General features: G+C 39.4%; 1 protein-coding gene across 2 annotated transcripts in view; it reads left to right on the top strand.

Moving 5' to 3' along the window:
• Positions 1–22284, top strand: part of PLXDC2 (plexin domain containing 2) — a 281133-nt gene that overhangs the window by 217181 nt on the left and 41668 nt on the right. For both annotated transcript variants that reach the window (XM_074574503.1, XM_074574505.1), the window contains exons 8-9: positions 6089–6184; positions 7091–7172. In XM_074574503.1, the coding sequence (XP_074430604.1) occupies positions 6089–6184; positions 7091–7172 (178 nt within the window). The remainder of the gene's footprint in view (positions 1–6088; positions 6185–7090; positions 7173–22284) is intronic.

Genomic DNA, 22284 nt, shown 5'->3' with positions numbered 1-22284 from the left:
AAAGCTGGGAGATAGCTTTACGTGTTCCTCCAGCAACTCGTCTCCTCCTTTTTTTTCAGCATCTTCACCAGGAGGACTTCGTCTCTGTCCCATTGCAACCACCTTATTTTCCCTGTTCCTTCTTATTTCTTATTTTTTTCTCATCCATTCTTGGCATTCTGTTCTTGGTCCTTCTTTCAGTCCTACAGTGTCCTTTGCTCTCCCTCCTGCAGACTTCTAAGATCTCTCTCTAATTTCATGACTGTCTTTCCTTCAGGGTTACTACATTTCTCTCTGTTTCAGTGCTGTCTTCACTTTTGTCTTTCAATTAGCTTTCTATTGTGCATGAAGAAGAAAACAAAAAGCATTTCCTGCAACCCAGGAAAATTTAGCAATGGAAAATCCCACCAGTGAGCTTGCCCAGATTGTGCTTTTTTTTTCCATGAGAGCATGAAATACACTGGTAAAACGAGAGCGCCAGATTGAGGGGATCTACACAGTGGGTCACTTGCACTTAGAGATAACGGCTGGGTTTTTCTCCGTGATGAGACATACTTCTCCATGATCTTGGCCTCTATTGTTTTAGGTACAACTCTTTTAGGAAATCCATACCTTTCAACCCAACATTTAATGATGCTGAAATTACTCAACAGCACAGTGTACACAAATGAAATAGCCGAGCTATGTGTTAGTAATATTCCCGTTTCAGTGCAATTAGTGCCACTCAATATGTAGTGTAACTCAAGCATATAATTAAGTGACAACTCTGCATGTTGTAACTGTTTGCTGAAGATTTCTCTCCAGTTTGTTTACAGCAGTGAAGCCCCTGAAAGAACCTTAGCAAGTACCTTCCTGAAGGGTAAAAGAAGACTAGCAGTTCATGTTGTGATATTTATTGTATAAAGGTGCAGCACCATCTGGGAAATCGCGTAGTCTAATTTGCTGCTGCCTTACTAGTAATGTTGTCATTTACCTCTGTGCAAAGTGGGCCCCAAAGTTATCTCTCTAAATTCACAGTATTTATTCTTGCATTCCGCTAGTGTAACTAATCCCAGAGGGTGTCAACTCCTCCAGCCCTGCGTGTTTATCTGCTGGCCCAAAGGGGTTTATCCAGACAGCTGGGTTCCTTGGCGCAACATGTTCGATTCAGGAGCAGTGTGGGAAAGAGATGGGCACGCTGGCAATCTTTGGTGGCATAGCCGCACTTCAGGGATTGGTACGAGGTGATCAAATTTTAAAACGTTCTCAGTTTAGCCAAAACCTTAACTGGCCATCAACCAATCTCAGAATTAGGCAGTTTGGTGCATGGCGGCTTAAGGGGATAAAGCGCGGGGGTTTTCACGCCTAGATCCTGTATTAGGAGCAGCTCAGCTGGCGTCAGGAGATGGGATAAATCTGGAAGGAGATGGAGAGTTTCAAAGTAAATGATGTGTGGTGGGCACAGAGCGTTACTGTAGAACAGTTTTTTCTATATTATTCATAAAGCAGGTATTTTCAGAGCCTACTTCACTGGTTTGTTTATTCACAGATTATATGTCTTTGAGGTGCAGCTTCTAGGTTTTAAAGGATTTTTTAGTAATTTTTAGGAGAATGATAAAATTAATACAATTAGGGAATCTGAGTTTTGATCTAGATTAAGATGTGTGTGTAAGACTCCATAACCAAGAGCAATTGTGGTGGTGGTTTGATTCCAGGCATGTTTGGTCCCAGTGTCAGTGCCTCGAGAATTAATTAGTTAATATTGGTAAGTTTAGCAATATGAAGCTGTTAAAAAAAAAAAAAAAAAAACAAAAAAAAACAAAGACTGCTTTGACATTCTGATTCCCTTACCTTTTGTGGCGATGGCAATCAGACAAACAAGGCTGGCAAATTATATATTTGCATGACAATTTTTTTGCTAAACAAAGTCCCTATTAAGCAAACCCAGTGTCTGTCTAGTACAGCAGCTGCGCCCCACCCTTCTGTTTTTCACCCTTACATTTTTCACCAATTGCTGGCAGTGTAAGCTGGATAGGTTTCATAAATTGTTTGCTTTCTGCATAATCAAATGCACCCTCTTACCGTTTGTGCTTTCTCTATCAGCTAGACTTAAAAATGAAAGTGCAGCTATATGAATACATATGGCCTTGTTTAGCAGTTTTTGCTGCGTATATGGCCGATCTCAATTCCCTAGAAATCTTTCACCGACAAAGATTTTTATTTGTGTGAACATATAATTTAAAAAATCAGACTGACTTCTCCAATATTTTCACATTTCACTGGGTTGCAGGTTTAGCTGAGGAATACTGTGTGAGAAAAAGTGATTATGTGATGGAAAAGTACCAGAGAGATTGTGCATCTGTTGGACATATATTTAGAATGGTTTATTACTAGCTACTGACCCTTCAGGTATCTTAGGAAGTCACTGGTGCTTTTCTGGCACTGCTCCGTCTCCAGAGCACTCTCTCTGTTTAGTACATTTAGTTACCTCTGGAAGTTCTGTTTCATAGAATATTTATATGCCGTTATTTAGTTTAAAACTACCCTGATAAAACTACATAGAAATGTTTTGTCACACCAGAATCTTGCACATCTATAATTTACCGATCCATTGCTTAATCCCTTGAAGGGATTCTTTCGACTGGCCTTCTGACCCACCACGTTATCTCTCTAGGTCACTGAGAAATGTACTTACCTCAAGTAAGTACTGGTGTTTTCTTCAGCTTTTTCTGCCGGGACTGTACCTTTCACCTTGTATTCAAAGACAGTACGTGTACATGCCACAGAAACAAACCAAAGAACAATTTGGGCTATGCTATAAATTAAACCAAATGTGAAAAAAAAAGACACTGTTATTGAAAAAAAAATATATTATTTATACTATTCTGTTAAAAAGGGTGTTTAAGATGCTCAGGCCTATAGAAAAGTAAAATATTTTTGTGACTAGGAGAAGAGTACATACGCATTTTCTGAAATTCAGAACCAGGAATGGTACTTCAAGAGTATATATGCATGCAAAAAGTCCTTTTCCTTTTCTCCCTTCTCTGTAATGCCTCTTTTCAGTAAAATATCTGCATAAATTTTTGCCTATTACTACATCGTATGATTTCGGTAGTTTTTGTCAAGTTAAGGTGCGAACTGAAGTACAAGGGCTTTATAAGCTCTTTGTGATTCGGCACTGGTACTTGTTTGTAAAAGAGCTAAATGGACAACATAAGACAAAGAACAAGTTCCACCTGAGTGAAAGGCAGTGTGTGTCTTGGGTTGGAGCAGGAGCGTTGTGTGGGGAGGTTGAGGGGGAAAGTGTTAGGGGAGAATATTCATTTTTGTTTATCCTGTTAAGTTTAGCTTTTCTATTCTGTTTTCTTAAGGGGATACAGGCTCAGAATTCTAAATCGGGAGGAAAAAGTGCATTTTCAGGAGCCAAGCATGGCGGGTTTCAAGTCAGACTTTCAAAGGAATCTACACCTGCAAGAAAATGGCATTTTCTTGCAACCTGGCCATGCAGATAAATTTGAGCACTCATGTTTCCAACCACCTGCCTGCGAGTATATACAAAGCTGTTAGAAAGTGACTATGTAAATATCTCTCTCTGTACTTAAGTTTCTTACAGTAGATAGGCCCCTCGTATGCAAACTCACCACCTGTAGTTGGCACAGTCTTCTTCCTGAAGAAGAAAAGATCAAACCAGAGTCTACCAGGCAGAGGGATTTAATGAGATTAACAGTCTATGCATGATTAGAATTTTTTTTCTTTTTTTTTTTTACAACAAACCTAATTCTCTTAAAATCAGTGGTTTTTTAGAAACTTCATGCCCTGGGTGAGATAAAAGTTCCAGTGACCCGAGTCACTGATTTTTACTAGATTTTTGGAAAGCCACAAGCTCCCTTTTTCTTGTAAGCCCTGTGAGGAGTCTGTTAGGAAAGGTTCAGAGTAAACAGAATTATAGCATGCCAGTCTATACCACCACTGATGGGATGAGATGGAGTTCAATTAAAGTACGGGCACCCACCATTTTAATTTATCTATCCATTTGCTTATTTTTTTGGACAGAAGGATAAAGATTACTGTGGAAACAAATTACAGCCTTCAGCATTGGCGGGAGTTCCTTTCAAACAAATTTCCTGATCACTGTGATTTGGCAAGTGCTTTTATGGGACTTACCATCCTGGGAGCATAACCTCTCACTGCTGGCAAGACATTTTCCCCACCCCAGGACACGATTAGCTTTGCCTTGGAAACCCTTTTTGTCCAGCGGGTTTGAAGGACATGGCTAAGGCATTTATTGGGGTAAACATCTGGGACATCCCCATACCTGTCTTTTAACTTGTCAGAATGACTTTGTAGGTAAAACACAAAACGAGCTCAATTATAGGTGCATTTCATACCAAAAGAGAAATTTGCTATTCAGGGGTGAAGCCATAGCAAAGTCAGCTTCAAATAAATGGCAAGAGGAACTGCTTGGCAAAGGTCCTGATTTGGAGATAAATGGAAATATTATTGTCTGAAAGCCAGACACTGCCTACCCGTGGCTGAGAGCTCACGCAGTGGGAGAGGGCAGAGGAGCTGCTTCCCCCGCAGTGACCCTGGCTGATGCAGGAGAGAGTTATCCCACCCACCACACCTCTGCTTCCGCCTCCCCTCCCCACTCAGAGATTCCCGTGTTTATTCCAGCTGACATCAACAGTTTGATGGTTATTTGCTGTGTGGTGTAAGGCAGATTCCCACAGCTGTGCTTTTAGAGGTTGGCCATCCCTCTTTCTTAGAAAGCCTTGTCCACGTGAGCCAAGAGGCACCTTAGCCACGGGACCTTAGTGCACTTCTTAGTGCACTTTCTCTCTTCCCTTAAAAATTAGTATTTATTGCTTGATTGATTTTAGTTGAGGTTCCATTTTCTGTCTGAAAAATGCCTCCAACTTCCCTCCTCACAAGAGATTGTGAAAACACTTCAGATTTGGTGCCATGTGATTGCTTAACCGCCACATGATCCTACTTCAACCTGCGGAAACGCAGCCTCTGTACCAGGCAACAAGGTGTGCCTTAATCCGTACAGGGCTGGCAACACAGAACACGGATTGTGGTTGAGTTGATGGCTGGCTGCAATTTCTTGTCTTCTGTTGAATGTAGACTCAGACCGCCACCGACCACAGGAACCTGTTAATCCTTTGTATGTCACCCTTTGTGCCTCTCTGGCACGATTCCCCAGGGTCAGTGATTGTATTTAGCATTCATTGCAATTAGTTTAGGAGGCCTTCAAAAAGGACAGAAATTTGAATCCAGTGGACCAGGAAATCATCATTATTGTGTCAGGTTGCCAGTATAGGCTGGACTTTTAATTTGCAAACGTACAAGCTCGCCAGTCTGCACTGCAGCCGCGTGCTTGAAATCTGGAATATTTGTAACACATGATAGGATATTGATCTGGAAACTAACAATTACGTGATTTTTTTTTTCACGCTTATCTTGTGCTTGGGTCTTACAGTCATCTGTGTGTTCAAGGCCCGCAAGAACTGTACATTGACTGTATTGAATTTTGGAGAAACTTAGGTGCAGTTAGCTTGTGTAAAGATTATGCACAACATTGGCTGCTCAGGAAGACTTGTCTTCTTTAATGTTATAATATGGAAAAATGTTCTAGTGCATTCAGATGTGAGCTAGCTTGTAGCTAACAAATTTGATTAAGCGATGAAATCAGTTTTGTTTGTGCATCTTGACAACTGACAAAGTGAGCATATAAAGCATTTCTCCCAAGTCTGTAAGCTGAGAAATGTCTTAGGAAAGCAAGCATCTGAAATATACCCTAAAATGTCTGACAGTATCCTCGCTAGAATTTCTGCCTAAAGGAATGACTAAGATGCCTGAGAGCACACTCAGCGTTTTCATTATTCCTTACTGGTGGAAACAGGTACCTATTTTGTCAGGTCTGATGGTTTCTCAAGTGAAAAATTCTGTCTATACCTTTTACATGTTCCTCCGTGGTGTCTGAAGTTAAAAATAGATTCTTGAGCAAAATTGGTGTCCTGTGTGCACCTAAGGAGCAATGAGCAGTCGTTACATTGCCTGTATTTCACAACCTACAGACTGCAAAATAGTAAAGTGTGAAAATATTTTTATTTTTCTTTTCTGGTAGATGTCCGTAGAAGAACAATATACGAGTACCACAGGGTGGAGCTACAGATGTCAAAGATTACCAATCTCTCAGCTGTTGAAATGATACCTCTGCCAAGTAAGTAAAACATAACATGGGCAGGAGCCAGATCTGGGAAGGGCCCCCTCCCAGTAACACATACACGATTTTAGATATTTTGTTTTATCTGTGGACTTGGAATCATGGAAAGATTCATTTATCCACTCTCAAATTTATTCCTGGGTGGATGATGCATTATCCAGTGCATCCTCATGTATCTCAAGTTAGTTTATGGGTATATAGCTCCCAGTAGCTTTTGAATGAAATCTGTGCCAAATCATTTTTTCAGAAGAATGATTATATTGACTTTAAATTTATTTCCTCAAGAAAAAAAAAAGAACAATTTTCATGCTTGCAAGGCAAACACAAATTCTTCTGTGTACGGTGCATCACATTGCAAAGGAATATCCCCAAACACATTTTGCACTTCATCTACCTCTTTTGTCCAAGGTAAAACTACATTGTTTAGAAATCTCTGGGTTTAAACTGCCAGCTGTACTACTGTGAAAAAAATGAAAATGGCTATTTTTCTTTTTTCTAATCCAATTAGAGTTCTTGCACACTTGCCTGCCAGTCCTATTATCTGTGTATGCCTGGGTGTTAGCAACACCAAGGAACACTGGAGACAGGGAAGAAAGAGATTTAAGCAAATACTTAATATTAAGCAAAAAGATAAAAATATAGCAATGAAGCTGAATGAACAGATGTGGAAGTGGGATTACATTTACAAACGGAATACAAATGGGATCCTACAGATAAAATGTACCTCTGTGCATACGGTTGTGAAATGCATTTTAGTCTGGGTTTAGTGTCTTATTTTGGACATGTAAACCTGTTGAGTCCCTAAGTACGTATTATCAGAGGATGTATCCTTCTTTTGTGCTTTTTATGAGAATTATTTGTGAGACAAATGTAATAATTCGTGGTTGTTTATCTACATCCCAGCTTGTCTCCAGTTTACCAGCTGTGGTCCCTGTGTCACTGCGCAGATTGGTTTCAACTGCAGCTGGTGCAGTAAACTCCAAAGGTAAGGAAAAAGATTTTTCTTTTTTTTGCATGGGTATGCAGCTGTGCTCAAAGGATATCTAAAAACATTGCCCGTAGGTTATTCAGCACAAAGGGTTGTTATAGTTAGGTCTTATATACATGCATTCACACGAATATACACCTCAGTCGCAATCACTAGCAACATATCATTGTCCCATTTCACTTCAGCAAAGAAATTAGGCAAGAATGGTCAGAACAATTGTTTTGGGACTTAAGCCCTTCTTCATATTTCCTTAACCCTACTTTGATATCCTTTGGAAGGAGAACAAGAAGTAGAAATCATAATAAAATTCCTATTTTCTCCCTACATCCCTGGCTTCATCTAAAATAATTTAACCACATGGAGATGCGGGGTGGTAACGTAACTGGAAAAGACATGATTGTTCTATTAACAGTAGGGAGACACATGCATCTAAAGACTGAGAGCCTTCTGTCTTTTAACCTCTCATTATACTTAGTGGGTACATTGGGTCTCCTCAGCCTCTCACTGCCACATTGACGAGGACAATCAAGTCAGTAGCAGGAGCACAGACAGCAAAATGGAAACTCTGCACCTGTAGATTTTCCAAAAAGTTCTTTACTCGCTGACCTTCATGGACCTTCAGAGCAAGAACTTATTTAACACCAGTTCTGTGGCACAAAATGCAGTATCGTAATGGATATTTATTGTTGTGTTTTTCAACTCTAGTGATGAGTTTCTGAAGTATTATGTATAAAATGGATGCATAATGAAAGGAGAAAATGCTACTAGCAGTCTAAACAGTGTAATAATTTCATACCATACTGAAGAACTGATAAATAGCTAATGAATGTGGTATAGAATTAGGCACTTCAGGTCACTTGTATTATGTTTTCTTAAACTTCTACTCCCTTAGTAAGTCATTTCAGAAGTCACTCTGTTGGTGGTTTGCCTTGCAAAAAACTCTTGAGTGGAATTAGAGCTAAATTACATAATTTCACAGAAAACATCAAACATCTTCAGCAGTTAGAATGCTTGTAGAAGACTGTTCCAAGCAAGCATGAAGAGATCTTGCTTGCTTTAGCCAATTTCTTGCTTTCAAGCATTGCTTGATTCGACTTCCATTAATAAGTATTGTAGCGCTGAGAATCTGTTGTCATTGGTTTGAGCAAGGTCTATTACTTTGTGGATAGTGTTCTCATTTCTCTTTGGATAAATTAAACTCCAGCAGGCAAGATTTGAAGAGGTGATAAAGTTCAGACCTCTTACAAAGAACAGGCAAACCTTGATCCTTTGTTTTGCTCTGTAGTTTCCAAAGAACTGAGTTTCCCGAGTTCTGGAATTGCTGGAAAATCTGTTTCGCTCACTGAGGCACAAATTCACTGTGCAGAACTAAGGGAGTTTTATCCTTCACCTTTAGCAGGAAGCAACACCAGGCATGTAGTTGCACCGTGTTCCCTTCCGCATATTTAGGTGAATTTGTGTCTGCCCCTTTGCAACTGGCAAGGTGTAATTTACTGCTGAAAAATAGACAGTCTCAACACACCAATTTCTATTCAATTAAAGTTTGCATGAAAAAAATACTTTTCATTTTGCCTGTGAAGATCGTGCTGCAATCAAAGATGAACCTACTGTGAGGCAGTCCTGCACTTTTTCCCAAAAACAGCTGGCTCCACACTGCAGCACAGTTGTGCTTTGACAAGCTGCAGCAGGTAGACCGAACAGTTTTATTGCTGTTAATTAGCCCATTACTGACAATAGCGAGACTGTCATTTCACGCGGGCTGTGTTTGGACATTATTTGACTAGCAGCAAAAGCAGGCATTGGAGTCAATTCCTTAAAAAAGGGTAGATCCAGAAAAGCAAACTAAGATTATGCCTCTACACAGGAATTTCAGTGGTTTAGAAACAGTCATACAATTCAATTTGCATCTGTAAGGATGAGTGATACTCTGCCAGGTGTAAGCAAATGAAGAATTGTGTATAGGAATATAAAACAGTTCAGAATGGAAGGATCCACTAGAGGTCATCTAGTCTAACCTCCTGCTCAAAGCAGGGCCAGCTGTGAGATCAGACCAGTTTGTTCACGACTTTGTTCAGGTGGGTCTTGAAAACCTCTGAGAATACGGTCCAGTCCCCTGAACATCTTAATTTTATACTAGATTTTACACCTTATTTTTAAATACTTATTTTCTCCAGAAATGTGGTTTTGGTGATGATGGCTGCCTCGGGCCCCATTGCCTTTCTTGGCCTGTCTCCTCCGGCTTATGAAATGAGCAGCTTATTTCAACCAATTCAGTTCTACAGAGAAGCAGATCTGAAATAATAAGTGGATACATATTTTGTGAAAAGAGGCTTTCCAAAATATGAAGACTGAGCATTTATTTAGTTAGGGTACATTACACTGCAGAATCATTGTGCTCAGGACTCCTACCTGTCTCAGCTTTGACAATTTTCTGCTCCCTGCCAGTTCTGGATACTCTCACCTGCCTTCTAGTCCGGTGCCTGTCTTTTTTTACCTTGCTGTTCCTCAGCATGGTTATTCATTTTAGGGAGATACAGAAAAAAAGGAAAAAAACCTTATTCCATTCTCAGTGGAGATGTCTGGATCACAGAAAGAGTACTCAGAATCAATTACTTCAGTACCACATTCTGGTTTTGCTCCCCTCAAAAATAAATTTGCTGTGTTAAAATGTTCTTTTTGCATGTGATAAAGAGGCACTTGCTCAACAAGAAAACCTAACTGTCATGGTTAAAAATCACAAAGGATGGAAGGTTGTGAGTTCTTTCATCACGGTCCTCCAGCTTTTTCTGCGTGCCACTGCTCTTCAGTCACCAGCCTTGTAAATCAGCCTAGACTGTTATCTCCTGTTGTGATATACATTGCTCTGCTGCAGCAGAATAAAATCTGCTTGGAGAAACAAGAGCAAAGCATTACAGGAAGTATTAACTTAGACATTTCAGAAGTGCCTAGAATGCAAAGAAAATTAATATTTACAGTCCACTTTCAAATGAAGCCTCGTAGGGGTTTTTGAAGCAAGCAGAAGCTGATGCTTAGGAGTGATGCATGGGTTGCTTCTGTAGTAGTGTTTCTGGGTTGCAAAGCTGACTGGACACACTGGTATGGGAGGTGAGAAACCAAAAGCTGTCTCTCTTGGCTGCAGGCAAAGCCAAAAGCTGTCTCTCTTGGCTGCTGGCAAAGCCCAGGATGGGGAAGGCAACTAGCCTTTGGTGCAAAAGCCTGAAAAAGGCTTTGAACTTGATAGTGACAGGTTTCCAGCATGGCAATAATCTACCGACTGATCTAGTGCTCCTATTTCTGCCAAGGGAGAATGCCTGTTTGTTTTTAGGGAGCAATGAGGGTCAGATATGGCTGTAACAGACAGTGATGTTCCTCCTGGGGAGCTGCTCTAGCACTTTGGTACTCTAAAGTAAGATCTCCCAGAGCAGACAGGCTTCCATGTGGATAACAAGCAAACCTGTATCCAGCAAGAAACAAAACACTGTACCAATTCCACAACCCTTTTTTTCTCAACAAATTATGACACCATTTAGCCAGGGCAATATTGCTACCAAGAACAGCTTTTTTTTTTTCCTTGCATAAAATTTTAACCATAATATTGAATCATTCACACAATTGTAGTTGTTCATTCACGCAAAATGTAGTCATTCACACAATACAGTTGTAGGAAAAATAGAAAGTGTATATAAAACCTGGAACTGCACAAGGCAAATTGACCAGCAGAACTGTTGCAGAATAACTGTACTCCCCCATGTGGGCAGTTTGTGTTGGAATGAAAATAACTGTTCTACAACAGTGGGTTCTTCCCCACCTGTAACTTCAGCCCAGGTGTTGTGCAAACTGAGAGTCAGGTTCTCCATGTGGGTGATTCAGAGCAAAATCTGCTATTCCTGTCACTCTCTACAGGCTTAAATCACAGTTTCCCTTTTCATAAGGGATCATCAAACTATCCACTCTGAAATCTAATATGACGTATGTCATACGGTTTCATCATGACTAAAGCAAAGGCACATCACTTTCTTCTGACTTCAGCAGATGAAGGATGCCCCTAGGAGCTTTTTTTTTTAAAAAAAACTATGTGTGTGTCATAACTGTTCCATAAGTAAAACTGTTCCATAAGTAAAAGAGACTAAATATAAATATGTAAGCTAAGATGGTATCGTAGCTTTATCCTACACAAGGATCTATGTTTATAAAATGCCAGAAACACTTAGCATCTATCTCATAGTAGTTACCTGTGGCTGAAACTTGGTTTATTTGCTCTTCATTATCTCTGACTTCCCAGAATGTAAAAACTGGGAGAATTCATTAATGTTAGATCTGTTTATGTCATCTTTTCATGATTCTGAAAATGTTTATCTACTCTAGGCACTCGGTATAGCCTGCATGTAAGAGACGTCATTTTCTAGGAAAGTTTTTGGAATCTTTAAGGGAACTTTGCTGTTATATTATAGGTTCAATTTGTACAACTTGCTCGCATTACTAAAATAGTGACTTCCCTTGGAAATATTTGCAAGAAATAAATTGTGTTTATTAACTTTAAAAGAGTTGGCACTGAAATAGAATGGAAATACAATGCTTACATGATCAAGAATTTTTAAAAGCCACCTTTATACAAAGTTTTGAAAAGATTTATGTTCAGATTCTGTAGATATCGATGTTTTGGTTTTGGTGAACTTCAGGAAAGTCTCAGATTTCGTCAGTGAAGTGATACTGATATTTCAGTGAGTTCAGGAATAAGCAGACAAAGAGCACGCTCTTGCAGTCTGTGCATGCTGGAGACTCAGGTTTTGAATGTGTCTCATGCTTCAGTTCATTAACACAGGATAAAAACATCCCCCAGTCCTTCCAACATCCTTCAGGTTTACTGTGGTACTATCATTCCCACATTAGAGATAGGGAACTGTATTGCTGAAGGACTGTGAACTATTTAGATGATGGTTTTATTCAGCTGTCAAGGTTGGTACCTATATTCAAATTTTACATCCCCAAAAGTGGCTGCATTATGCCAAGGGTACCCAAAAGCCTAACGGTTAGATCCACAAGGGTGTTTTGCTGGCTGATGCACAGGTTTTCAAGGGAAGTGATGCAGAATAGGAGAGCAGTACTAAAAGTACCTTTTCACCAAACTCAACTCAAATATCTAAGACCAAAAAGGTCTCTAGGGCTCAAACACTTTGTCTGAGGTGATACCTACAGCTGCCTGAGTCTAAGCAGGGTTCAGCAGTGAAGGCCCTGAGCTCCGTGAAGCTCCTCTACTCATTATGTGTGACACTGCCCTTTACACAATGACCTCACAATGATTGGAGAATCCCCCGAGGCACAGGTGGTAAGTCATCTAAACCCAAGTCATCCCTGAAGCCTGGCCCATTAGATGTCCAGGTGCTTAAGCCGGAGCACTGAAACTCATAAGCCCTCGCTTAGCTCCAGCTCAGAGCAGATCCTCAGGCAGTGGCTGCCTGGAGATTTAGGGTCTCCGCTCCTGCCACTGCTGTCCGGGCAGTCCTGCCGCAGCTTTCCCGGGTCTGCAAGGAAAGAGAGATTCAGCTTGGGGTGACCCGGTTCACAAAAAGGGCTTGCCCATGTTAAGTGCTAAAATACACTTTTATCCTTAAGAGTCTCTGTTTTCCAGATTATGCATTGAATAATCTGGTTTGAAATCATACCAGCGTATGGTATTGACCCAGGGGGTGGAAACCCCCAGTTTGAAAAGTGCCCTGAACAAGCTGCACAAATTCCCCTGCTGGATTTTCTGTGTGTAGTGATGAGCCAGGACGCTCGGGGCACTCTAGGCAGAGTTGTTCTGCCCGTGTGTGTGTGTGCACAGCTCCCCAAGTTTCTTGCAGTCTTAAAACAATCCTGAGCTAAAAAGGTGATAGAATTTGTGATAGATTTCACTTCAATGCTTAATCCTGTATGCCAGCTACAGCACTGGTGGTGTAAATGAAAAGGTTACAGCTGGTTTTTATGGAATGTGTTCTGAGCAAAGTGGGAAATCAGAAATGTGGCTGGAAATAGCAATAATGTGGTTTAAGTCTCGATACTTCTAATCTTTTGTTATGGTAATCGCTGTTCCTATCTAAGCAGGTAATAAAGAAACAAGTTGTTTTGCATTCCATGCTGATTAGCTGGAAAGTGGGGAAGGGAAAATCTTTTGGTACTTGCAGGTCATAAGAAAACATTTTAGAGTTGAAATATGAAGTGACAGTTTTCCACGGTGCCCTTATGGTAATTGAGATAAAAAATGGTTGCCTGTTGTCTTCTGAATTTCTGGGCAAGCTTGAAATGTCTTTTTTGTTTATTCTTCCTTTCGAAAGAAATTGGAAACGTGTTTAGTTAACTTTCAAATCTGAGTTTATGTCTGGAAACTTTTAATAACAGGAGGAGGAACAGAGTTAGGGTTTTTCTTTGATTGTTGTTCCATATGTCCCACCTGACGACCTATTTTCATAAAGACTGTGTTGAATGAAATATTGTAGTATAAGTAACAGTCCTATGTAATCTAAAATATTTACTGGTTGAGCACAGCACTACCCATACCGAATTTAAAAAAAAAAAAAAAAAGCACAAAAATAAATATCATATCCTCTGACTACATAAACACCTTGATTTATTAAATCATTTATTTGTATTTATTAATTAAATCCAAATAAGAAACACAGGGGTTTTCTCCACACATGTCTTACTCTTTGGTATCTACATTTCTCTCAACTTTTATTTTATAGCTGACACCATAACGAAGGTTGTAGATTCCAATGCGGAGTAGGGAAAGGCAGTGGATGAGATCAGGATCAAAAATACCCGTCAGTTGAAATGCAGGTACATCAGCTTAGTTGTGCAGTGAACATTAGTGAACATCTCCTGCTGTGACATCCTTTGGTCTAAGCCCTTCAGCATATTTTACCAAAAATATAAAAGTTCTTAAAAAAGTTCTTATGCAAAGAAATTAAAATAAGGCATAGAACTGAAGTTACTGTTGTTTTGATGGGTGAGATAACAAGCTTGGGCATTGCAGTGCAAGGTGGTAAAACACTTAGTACAGTGCAAGGAAGGGAGTGTTACCCTGTGGGCCTGAAAATAACTTTACTCATGTCCCTACATTCATAAGCAACCATTTGTAGAGCTCAGTTTTTATTCACAGAATCATAGAATACTTTGGGTTGTAAGGGACCTTTAAAGGTCATCTAGTCCAACCCCCATGCAATGAGCAGATCAGGTTGCTCAGAGCCCTGTCCAAACTGACCTTGAATGTTTCCAGGGATGGTGCATCCACCACCTCTCTGGGCAACCTGTTTCTGTGTCTTGCCACCCTCAGAGTAAAGAATTTCTTCGTAATATCTAATCTAAATCTTCCCTCTTTTAGTTTAAAACCATTACCCCTTGCTCTATCACTACAGGCCCTGATAAAAAGTCTGTCCCCATCTTTCTTATAAGCCCCCTTTAAGTACTGAAAGGCCACAATAAGGTCTCCCCAGAGCCTTCTCTTCTCTGGGCTGAACAACCCCAACTCTCTCAGCCTGTCTTCATAGGAGATGTTCTCCAGCCCTCTGATCATTTTTATGACCCTCCTCTGAACCCGCTCCAACAGGTCCATGTCCTCCTTATGTTGGGGATTCCAGAGTTGGACGCAGTACCCCAGGTGCAGTCTCACAAGAGTAGAGGGGCAGAATCACCTCCCTCGACCTGCTGGCCATGCTTCTTTTGATGCAGCTCAGGATGCAGTTGGCTTTTCTGGGCTGCAAGTGCACATTGCCGGCTCATGTCCACCTTTTCGTCCACTAGTACCCTCAAGCCCTTGTCTGCAGGGCTGCTCTCAATCCCTTCATCCCACAACCTGTATTGATACTGGGGGTTGCAGGACCTTGCAGTTGGCCTTGTTGAACCTTATGAAGTTCGTATGGGCCCACTTTTCAAGCTTGTCCAGATCCCTCTGGATGGCACCTTGTCCCTTAGGCATGTCATCTGCACCACTCAGCATGGTGTCGTGTGCATACTTGTTGAGGGTGCACCCTATCCTACTGCCAATGTCATTGATGAAGATATTGAAAAGTACTGGTCCCAGTACAGACCCCTGAGGGACACCACTTGTCACTGATCTCCATCTGGACATTGAGCTATTTACCACTACCCTTTGAATGTGGCCGTCCAATCAATTCCTCATCCACCGAACAGTCCACCCATCAAATCCATATCTCTACAACTTAGAGAGAAGGATGTTGTGGGAGGACAGTATGATAGGCGTTACAGAAGTCCAGATAGACATCATCCATAGCTCTTCCCTTGTCCACTGATGTAGTCAATCCATCATAAAAGGCCACTATGTTGGTTCAGATGCTCACTTTTAAATACTTCCTGGTTTTAAATATTTAAGGGTTTAATTTTCCTTGTTTGTTTGATTTAGGGATATTAAATATTTCAATTCCAAATTAAAAGATGGGAGGAAGACTTGCTGATTTATATTCAGGCTGGTTTTGTCACAACCCTATTTAACTGACAGCAGTGTGCTGTTATTACAAAATTGGCCACAGTATCTCAGCCATTGAATTACAAAATAAAATAAAAAAAAAATTGAGGCATTTGTATGGATTAAGTAAACCACCAGAGGGAGCATATATAATCCAATCAGTCTAATAGATTCATATACAAATGACAAGGAAAATCTCATTTTAAATGCTTTAGAAGGGCTAGAGGTTTAAAATATAGTGTATTCTGCAAAATATATTCCGTTCTATCAATGTATATAACTTCATGAATTTGGTGATCATACTGCTGCTTCAGGCAAAGCGAAAGAAATGTACCCAGATTCTGCCTGTCTCTAAAATTTGTATTCCACTACATCAGTTCTTTGTGCTGGAGTAGCTTTATATGAAAACATTGCAGAGTCCTAACACCTGGGTCTTAACAAGCAGATTATTGAATTAGATCAAATTAAATAAATTAAATGTATAAATGCCTGTGATAAATGAAAAGTAAAGTCAGTACTATTTTTCTAACTTACATACTATTTCTTTGACAATTATAGAGCAATCATATTGGAAATCTGAGAAGTAGAAATACGGGCCCTTTGTCAGAGTTTGCTCTGATTAAAACACAACATATTTTTCTTCTGTTTTAAAAGTTGTGTTGAGACAGTAATTGGTCTTTTTAATCAAGTGCAACAAATGTATCAAGAATGAATGTGTAAATTTGTCAGCCCTGATACATTACTGATAAGAATGGTACGATAACTAGATCTATACTTTATTGAGCAGAAAATTGCTCCACACCCAACTTCTTCAAATCCTTTCCAAGCTGCTCGCTCTTAATTTGACAAGCTAATTTGAACGCATGAACTGCAAGAAACTGTTAGGAAATTAGCATTCAATAATTGAGAATTTTGTATGCACGGCAAGCCTGATGGGAGTAAAGCAAGAAAAGAAAGTGGCACCAAAGTGCTTAATGAACAAAGCATTTTCTCTAACCAGAGTGAGCCCAGTGATGGTATTGTTTGCTGAAAGAAGCCTCACAAGATCATAGTAATAGATCTTCTCAAGTGGGATTGCAGTTCTGTTTAGAAGACAGTGTAAGCTTCAGTGAGCCTGAAGGTACATTTAAAAACACATAACAGTAAAGATGTACATATCAGTAAAATGTACATAACGGTACATTTTAAAGTACTGTTATGGAATCTAGATGATCTTGAACTCTTAACATGTTTTTATTGAAAGTTAGCCTGCAGCCAGATAAATTAACTTTTTGCTGGGATTGATGCATGGATAAATAACAGATAGATGGCCTTTCTACATTTTTGGATAAGTTTGTGGAATCTGTCAGTAGTTGGATTCCACAGAATTATTGTGGAATTTTTGTAATTCCCCTTGAGCACAGATTGTCTGGAACAATTCCTATGATTAATACAAATAAACCTTAAAAGTTCAGTCTCCAAAGAGAACTCTAATGAAGATGCAGTAGCTCTCAGAGGCCTAGAACATGTCAGAGCAAGACCAGTCAATTCATTAGATATGGTGTAGGACTCTCTAGAGTAGAATAACCCCTTGCCTGGTTCATAGCTGGTATGGACACGTACTGCCTGAGAGCTATGTGGAATACTTTTTCAGAGCAAACACCTGAGCTTTTTCCTGCATAAGTAGAACTTCGTCTTATGAGCTTCATTCCTCGAGTTTCCTATCTCCACATGTTCTTCTGCAGTGTCCTGCTTTCTGCTCACTGATGTTCTCAGCAGCCCCAAGCTAGAGAATAAAACTATCCCTACCTATCATTTATAGATTTGATATCTACACAACTGAATTTGAATACTGCTTTCATACACAAACTAGAAAGTTTTCTTACAGCTGCAGCATTAGTCACACACTTTTACATATGTATGCCTGCTTTGTTTTCCTGAGTAAATCAGATCAACACGAGGACAACAGTTATGCTCATAACTGATGCAAATTTTTAAGAAATGCAAGGCCGGATTACAAAACTTAAAATTAATTCTAGAAAATGGGCAGAAGATTGCTACAATTGTCACTACCCTGAAATCCTAATCTTTCTGTTTAAATATTTTCCATGAAATCCTGAAACTGAAGACTGGGAGCATTTTGAAATTTCTTAATCTAGATATAAACACAGTGATTTATTTAAGCCACATCACTCCCACTACTCATATTGTATACTTGTGTTTCTTACCATATCATTTGCCTTTCAAAATTTGAGATTGGTTTCACTAGCTATTGGTTCCCTTGCCAGAGATGTTGCCGTGTCTTCTGGAGCTTAGAAACTCTGTTCATTATCTACTCTTTAGGTTTCTGTGGTATCCAGTTTTGCAACACAGCTTGTCCAAGACATAGATATCACAGTCATTACCAAAAGGACCACTGTCTGGACTGTTTTAAGACCTTAATGCAAAGTGCGACTCATGTAGGTCTGTCAAATATAGCACGTTCCTAAGGTATTTTATTATAAACACAGGAAGTAGTTATCGAAGATACAGAGGACAGTTAAGCACTTAAATCACGTTGAGAGGAGGGAAAGTAGACATCCATCTGTTATTTATACCTTTGAGAATATTTACTTTTGCTGATTAATTTGGAAAGAAGATCACAAAATCTGTGTTTAATTTACATGCTTAATTTCACAGATGCACCTAAGATACCATAGTGATAAAATGCTAGATAAATAGGTAGGTAGCACAGCTCTTTTATGCAGAAACTTCTTTTGCAATTCTTTTACGTGCTACCAAGTTTTTATTCTTCATTTATTGTTTTAGAACAATAAGACAAAACCCCATGCATTTTTAGATGAACCGTTTATATCTACCACCACAATTTCTGTGCCAGCCATAAATCTTTCAAATCACAACAGATTTGAGATCAGACTTAATTCTTCATTGTTTGTTCACCCTGAGTGCTATAGCGATAATAGTGGGTATTGCCCTGCACTATTAAACAGACATTCACTCTGGAGTTAAATAGTCATTAGCTGGCAGAACTGCACCATGGTCAGTCACACAGCAGCCCCAAATTCTTCTCTGTTTGGTTTCATTTTTATCTGTTCCTTTCTTACATTGATAGCTACTACCTGAAAGTTTGGATTCAAACGTGTTCCTGTTTCACTGGTGAAAGGTGACACTTGCCTGTGAAAGGGTTCCACAGACAGATGCTTCAGAATGCAATTTATACGTATCCTAGACATTTTAAGAAACTTGACTCAGACTTCTGGTCATCATTCTAAGCCATGTGATGGGTTTTCTCAGGACTGTGTTACTATACCAGGCATTATAGCCCAGCTGATTCCCAAAGAAATGTCTCAAATGGTGGTGTAATGCCACTATTAGGCTTTAATTGTATAATCAGAAGAGTGCAAGGAGCACAGCTCAAAGAAAACAGGCTTTCCTGATAACAAATGAAAATATTTCTACTTAACAACATGCTCATGCATTACACTGGGTAAGTAAAGTATAATGCAAAACAGTTAGGAAGTTAATTTGCGTGGTACAGTAATGTGAAATACAGGTAGATGATGATGGAGTGAACACAGAACAGAAATAAGAACAAATAAAAAAAGCAAGATAGTTACTTAAACACAAGGGTAAAGATTACTTCAAAAACACTGAGAGGGAAGTTACCAGGTAAGGCAGAAATTTTACCTGCTTTACCTGAATTCAGAGACAGCTTCAAGAAGATTTTGACAACTGCAGATAGGAACCTCCTCTGTATGAGCACGTGTTCGAAGACAAAGGAGTGCAGTCAGGGTTTCAAAGTCCTCTTTGGTTGTCTCACTATAATGTATCTTAACCTAAAATAATCAGATATCAACATATCTTTTCTACAGCATAATTTTTAGCCTTCTTATGTTGCCTTCTCAGCCCTCAGGCTGTTTCTTCCACTTCTTGTGTGTGTAAAGTCCCAACTCATCTCTTTTTCACACCTCTGAAATTTGCTAAGTCTTCCTTAACCTAACTAGTACTAATTTGTCTGGAAGAGTTATCTTTATTTGGTAAACTACTGATACTTTTATCCACTTCTCTCTCTGTTGACTATCATATATAGTTTTCTTTATATTATTTTATGCTAACTACTATTCCTGTGCTACTAGAAGAGTTAGAAGTAAGTTGACTAGTTTCTTCCCCTCATGAAAACAGTGATTTTTTTAATAGTTCATGGTCACTACTCCTGAAGTCAAGTACGGCAGGATATAAGGAGTTTTGACTTCAGAGCGAAAAATGCTTCAAAGTTCTAACATGGAAGCTAAGGGGGAAAAGGAAAAAAAGAAAACATAAGTAGATGCTTAGTTTCTAGAGAGAGCAGTTAGGCCCTACAACAGCAGTTCTCTATAAGAAAATACAAAAATTTGACCAACCCTAGAATGAATGCTAATGTACTTGTGCGGGAGCATTAGTTTTTTTCCCTTCATATAAGCATCTAACCCACTGCATTACTATGGAGAAAGCTGTCTTCCACCAATTTTGTGACGGTCACTCTTCATTTCCTCTGCTCTCATTACAAGGGAGATAAATAAAACAAGGAATTAAATAAATCAAGTATTTTTTATGGAATAAATCAAGATTTTTTTTTTTAATGGAAAATCTTTGCACTATATCAAATTTTCTTTTTCTTTACTTTTTTTTGTTTCACTGAAATATAATGCAGAATGGCAGTCCCAGTTAGATTTGTTTAATGGTCAGTTCAGTGGTCGTATAAAACTTTCACTTGTACAGCTGTAGTTCCTCTTCCCATACCAAATATTTTTTTACATAGAATTACTTGTGAATTAAACAGAGCCTGGGAAGTTTCCTGGGCATTGGAAAACGATTGTCTGTGCCATTAAATAGTTATGATGTTCCCTGATGTGATTTCAGTCCATGCCCAGGAGCACTGTCCAGAACACTTCCCAGGCATGGTGCAGGAGTTGGCTGTTCCAGGGATTATTCCCAGTTGGCAGTTTATGTGCAGCCTCCTTGTTTTCAAGGTTGAGAGAGTTTGCTTGTTCAGGCACAGGCCATTCTGTGCCAGTGGTCTTCAGTGCCAAGGAACATTTCTGGGCATGTTTATTTTACTAGTATGGAAACAGCCAGAATGATCACAACAGTCTTAACTGCCTTCCAGAAGTGCTAACCTCTTATGGTTGTACCCCTCAATATAACTTGAGCATCACTGCAATCATATTTGTCTCCTAGCCTTCCTTCAAGGAAGGGCCATAAATGAAGTCTCTTTTTGTTAGAATAATATTTTAAATTTTACATATTGCTATACACAGACTCCTATGTAACGTTGCCAGAAATTTTTATTTAGACGAATCTGAAATCCACGTATGTCTTCATAGAATTTGGATAATCTGAGATTAAGACCTGCTAAGGCAAACTGTTCAATTTCTCAACATACTCTACTGATTCTCTATAGGATATATTTTTTTTATCAGTCTTTCCAGTCCCCTAAACAATGGAGACTCTAACATTTCTCTATAGGACGTATTCACAGTTTCAGGGAAATAAACAAAGTTTTCTCAGTATTTTTCCTAAATATCAAGGCTTTTTTGTGCACCATTACATCTTGAGTTCCCCCTCTGTTCAGGTCTATTAACTCTTACAATATTTGCATTATCATATAGCATTAATGAAACCACTTGCTTCCCATTGGATATCACAACGAATATTAGTATGTACAATTAATGAAGAAGCCGATGAGCCCCAACTGTTCTGTAATTCTTTGGTGAACTGTTTTGCTGAATGTTAACTTCAGAGTTTGACTCACTGTTAAAGAAAAAACGAAATGCAAGTAGAATACTAATTTGGGAAACAAATAACTTTCTGAACTTTAAGATCCTTTGAACCTAATCAGTTACAGGATGATTCATATCCTTCCTTTCTTTTGCTCGCTAGCTGAAGAATTCACTGAGCCTTTAGAGCAGGTGTTTTTCTTAACCCTAATTCATCCATACTTTCCACAAATGCAGTAGTAGGAATATGCAGTTTCAAAACTGTCTTATGTTCTTTGTGCAGAATGCTCTCTTGATTTGTTGGCAGGCCTTTATTAGCATATAAACATTAGCTTATGTAGTCAGGTTAGCGCATTATGCCTCCTTCTCCTGTCATAGCTCCTGCTTCCTTTGACTTCTTCGTCTTTTTAGATTTGTGAATGAGATATAACCGGAGCAGTAACCTGGCCTCACCAAAACATCTCTGCACTTCTCTTTCTAGCAGCTCAGATGCTGATGCCCGCTAGTACTGAAACAGCCGTGTTATGTATTGCACGATTGCTGGGGCTTCATGCATGGGGCGCAATTGCATGGGGATAACAGAAATACGAACAGCCCTATTTCATACTATCACTTGGCACCGGGCCACTTTCATCCTGTCCCAAGGACACTACTACTTGTTAATGTTATCAGTGTTTTTTTATAAAGGGGCAAAATCCCCGTAGAAGTATATGAATAAAAAAGGGAGCTTAGCCGATGTGTAAATGAGATCTGTGCCTTGGTGCATGCCACTCGAGACTTGATGCTTTTCAACATCGTTCCCAGTTCTACAATTCGTATGTCTGGGAGTACTACGGGAAGCATAGGAGCTATGAATTAGTGTATACTTGTCTGGTTTTCAGAAAATCTGGGTTTATCTGTAGGTTCCGTTATG

Source organism: Larus michahellis, chromosome 2, assembly GCF_964199755.1.
Source record: "Larus michahellis chromosome 2, bLarMic1.1, whole genome shotgun sequence".
In the NCBI taxonomy this organism is placed as follows: Eukaryota; Metazoa; Chordata; class Aves; order Charadriiformes; family Laridae; genus Larus; species Larus michahellis.
The sequence above is the reverse complement of the archived record's forward strand: the minus strand, read 5'-3'. Positions and strand labels throughout refer to the sequence as shown.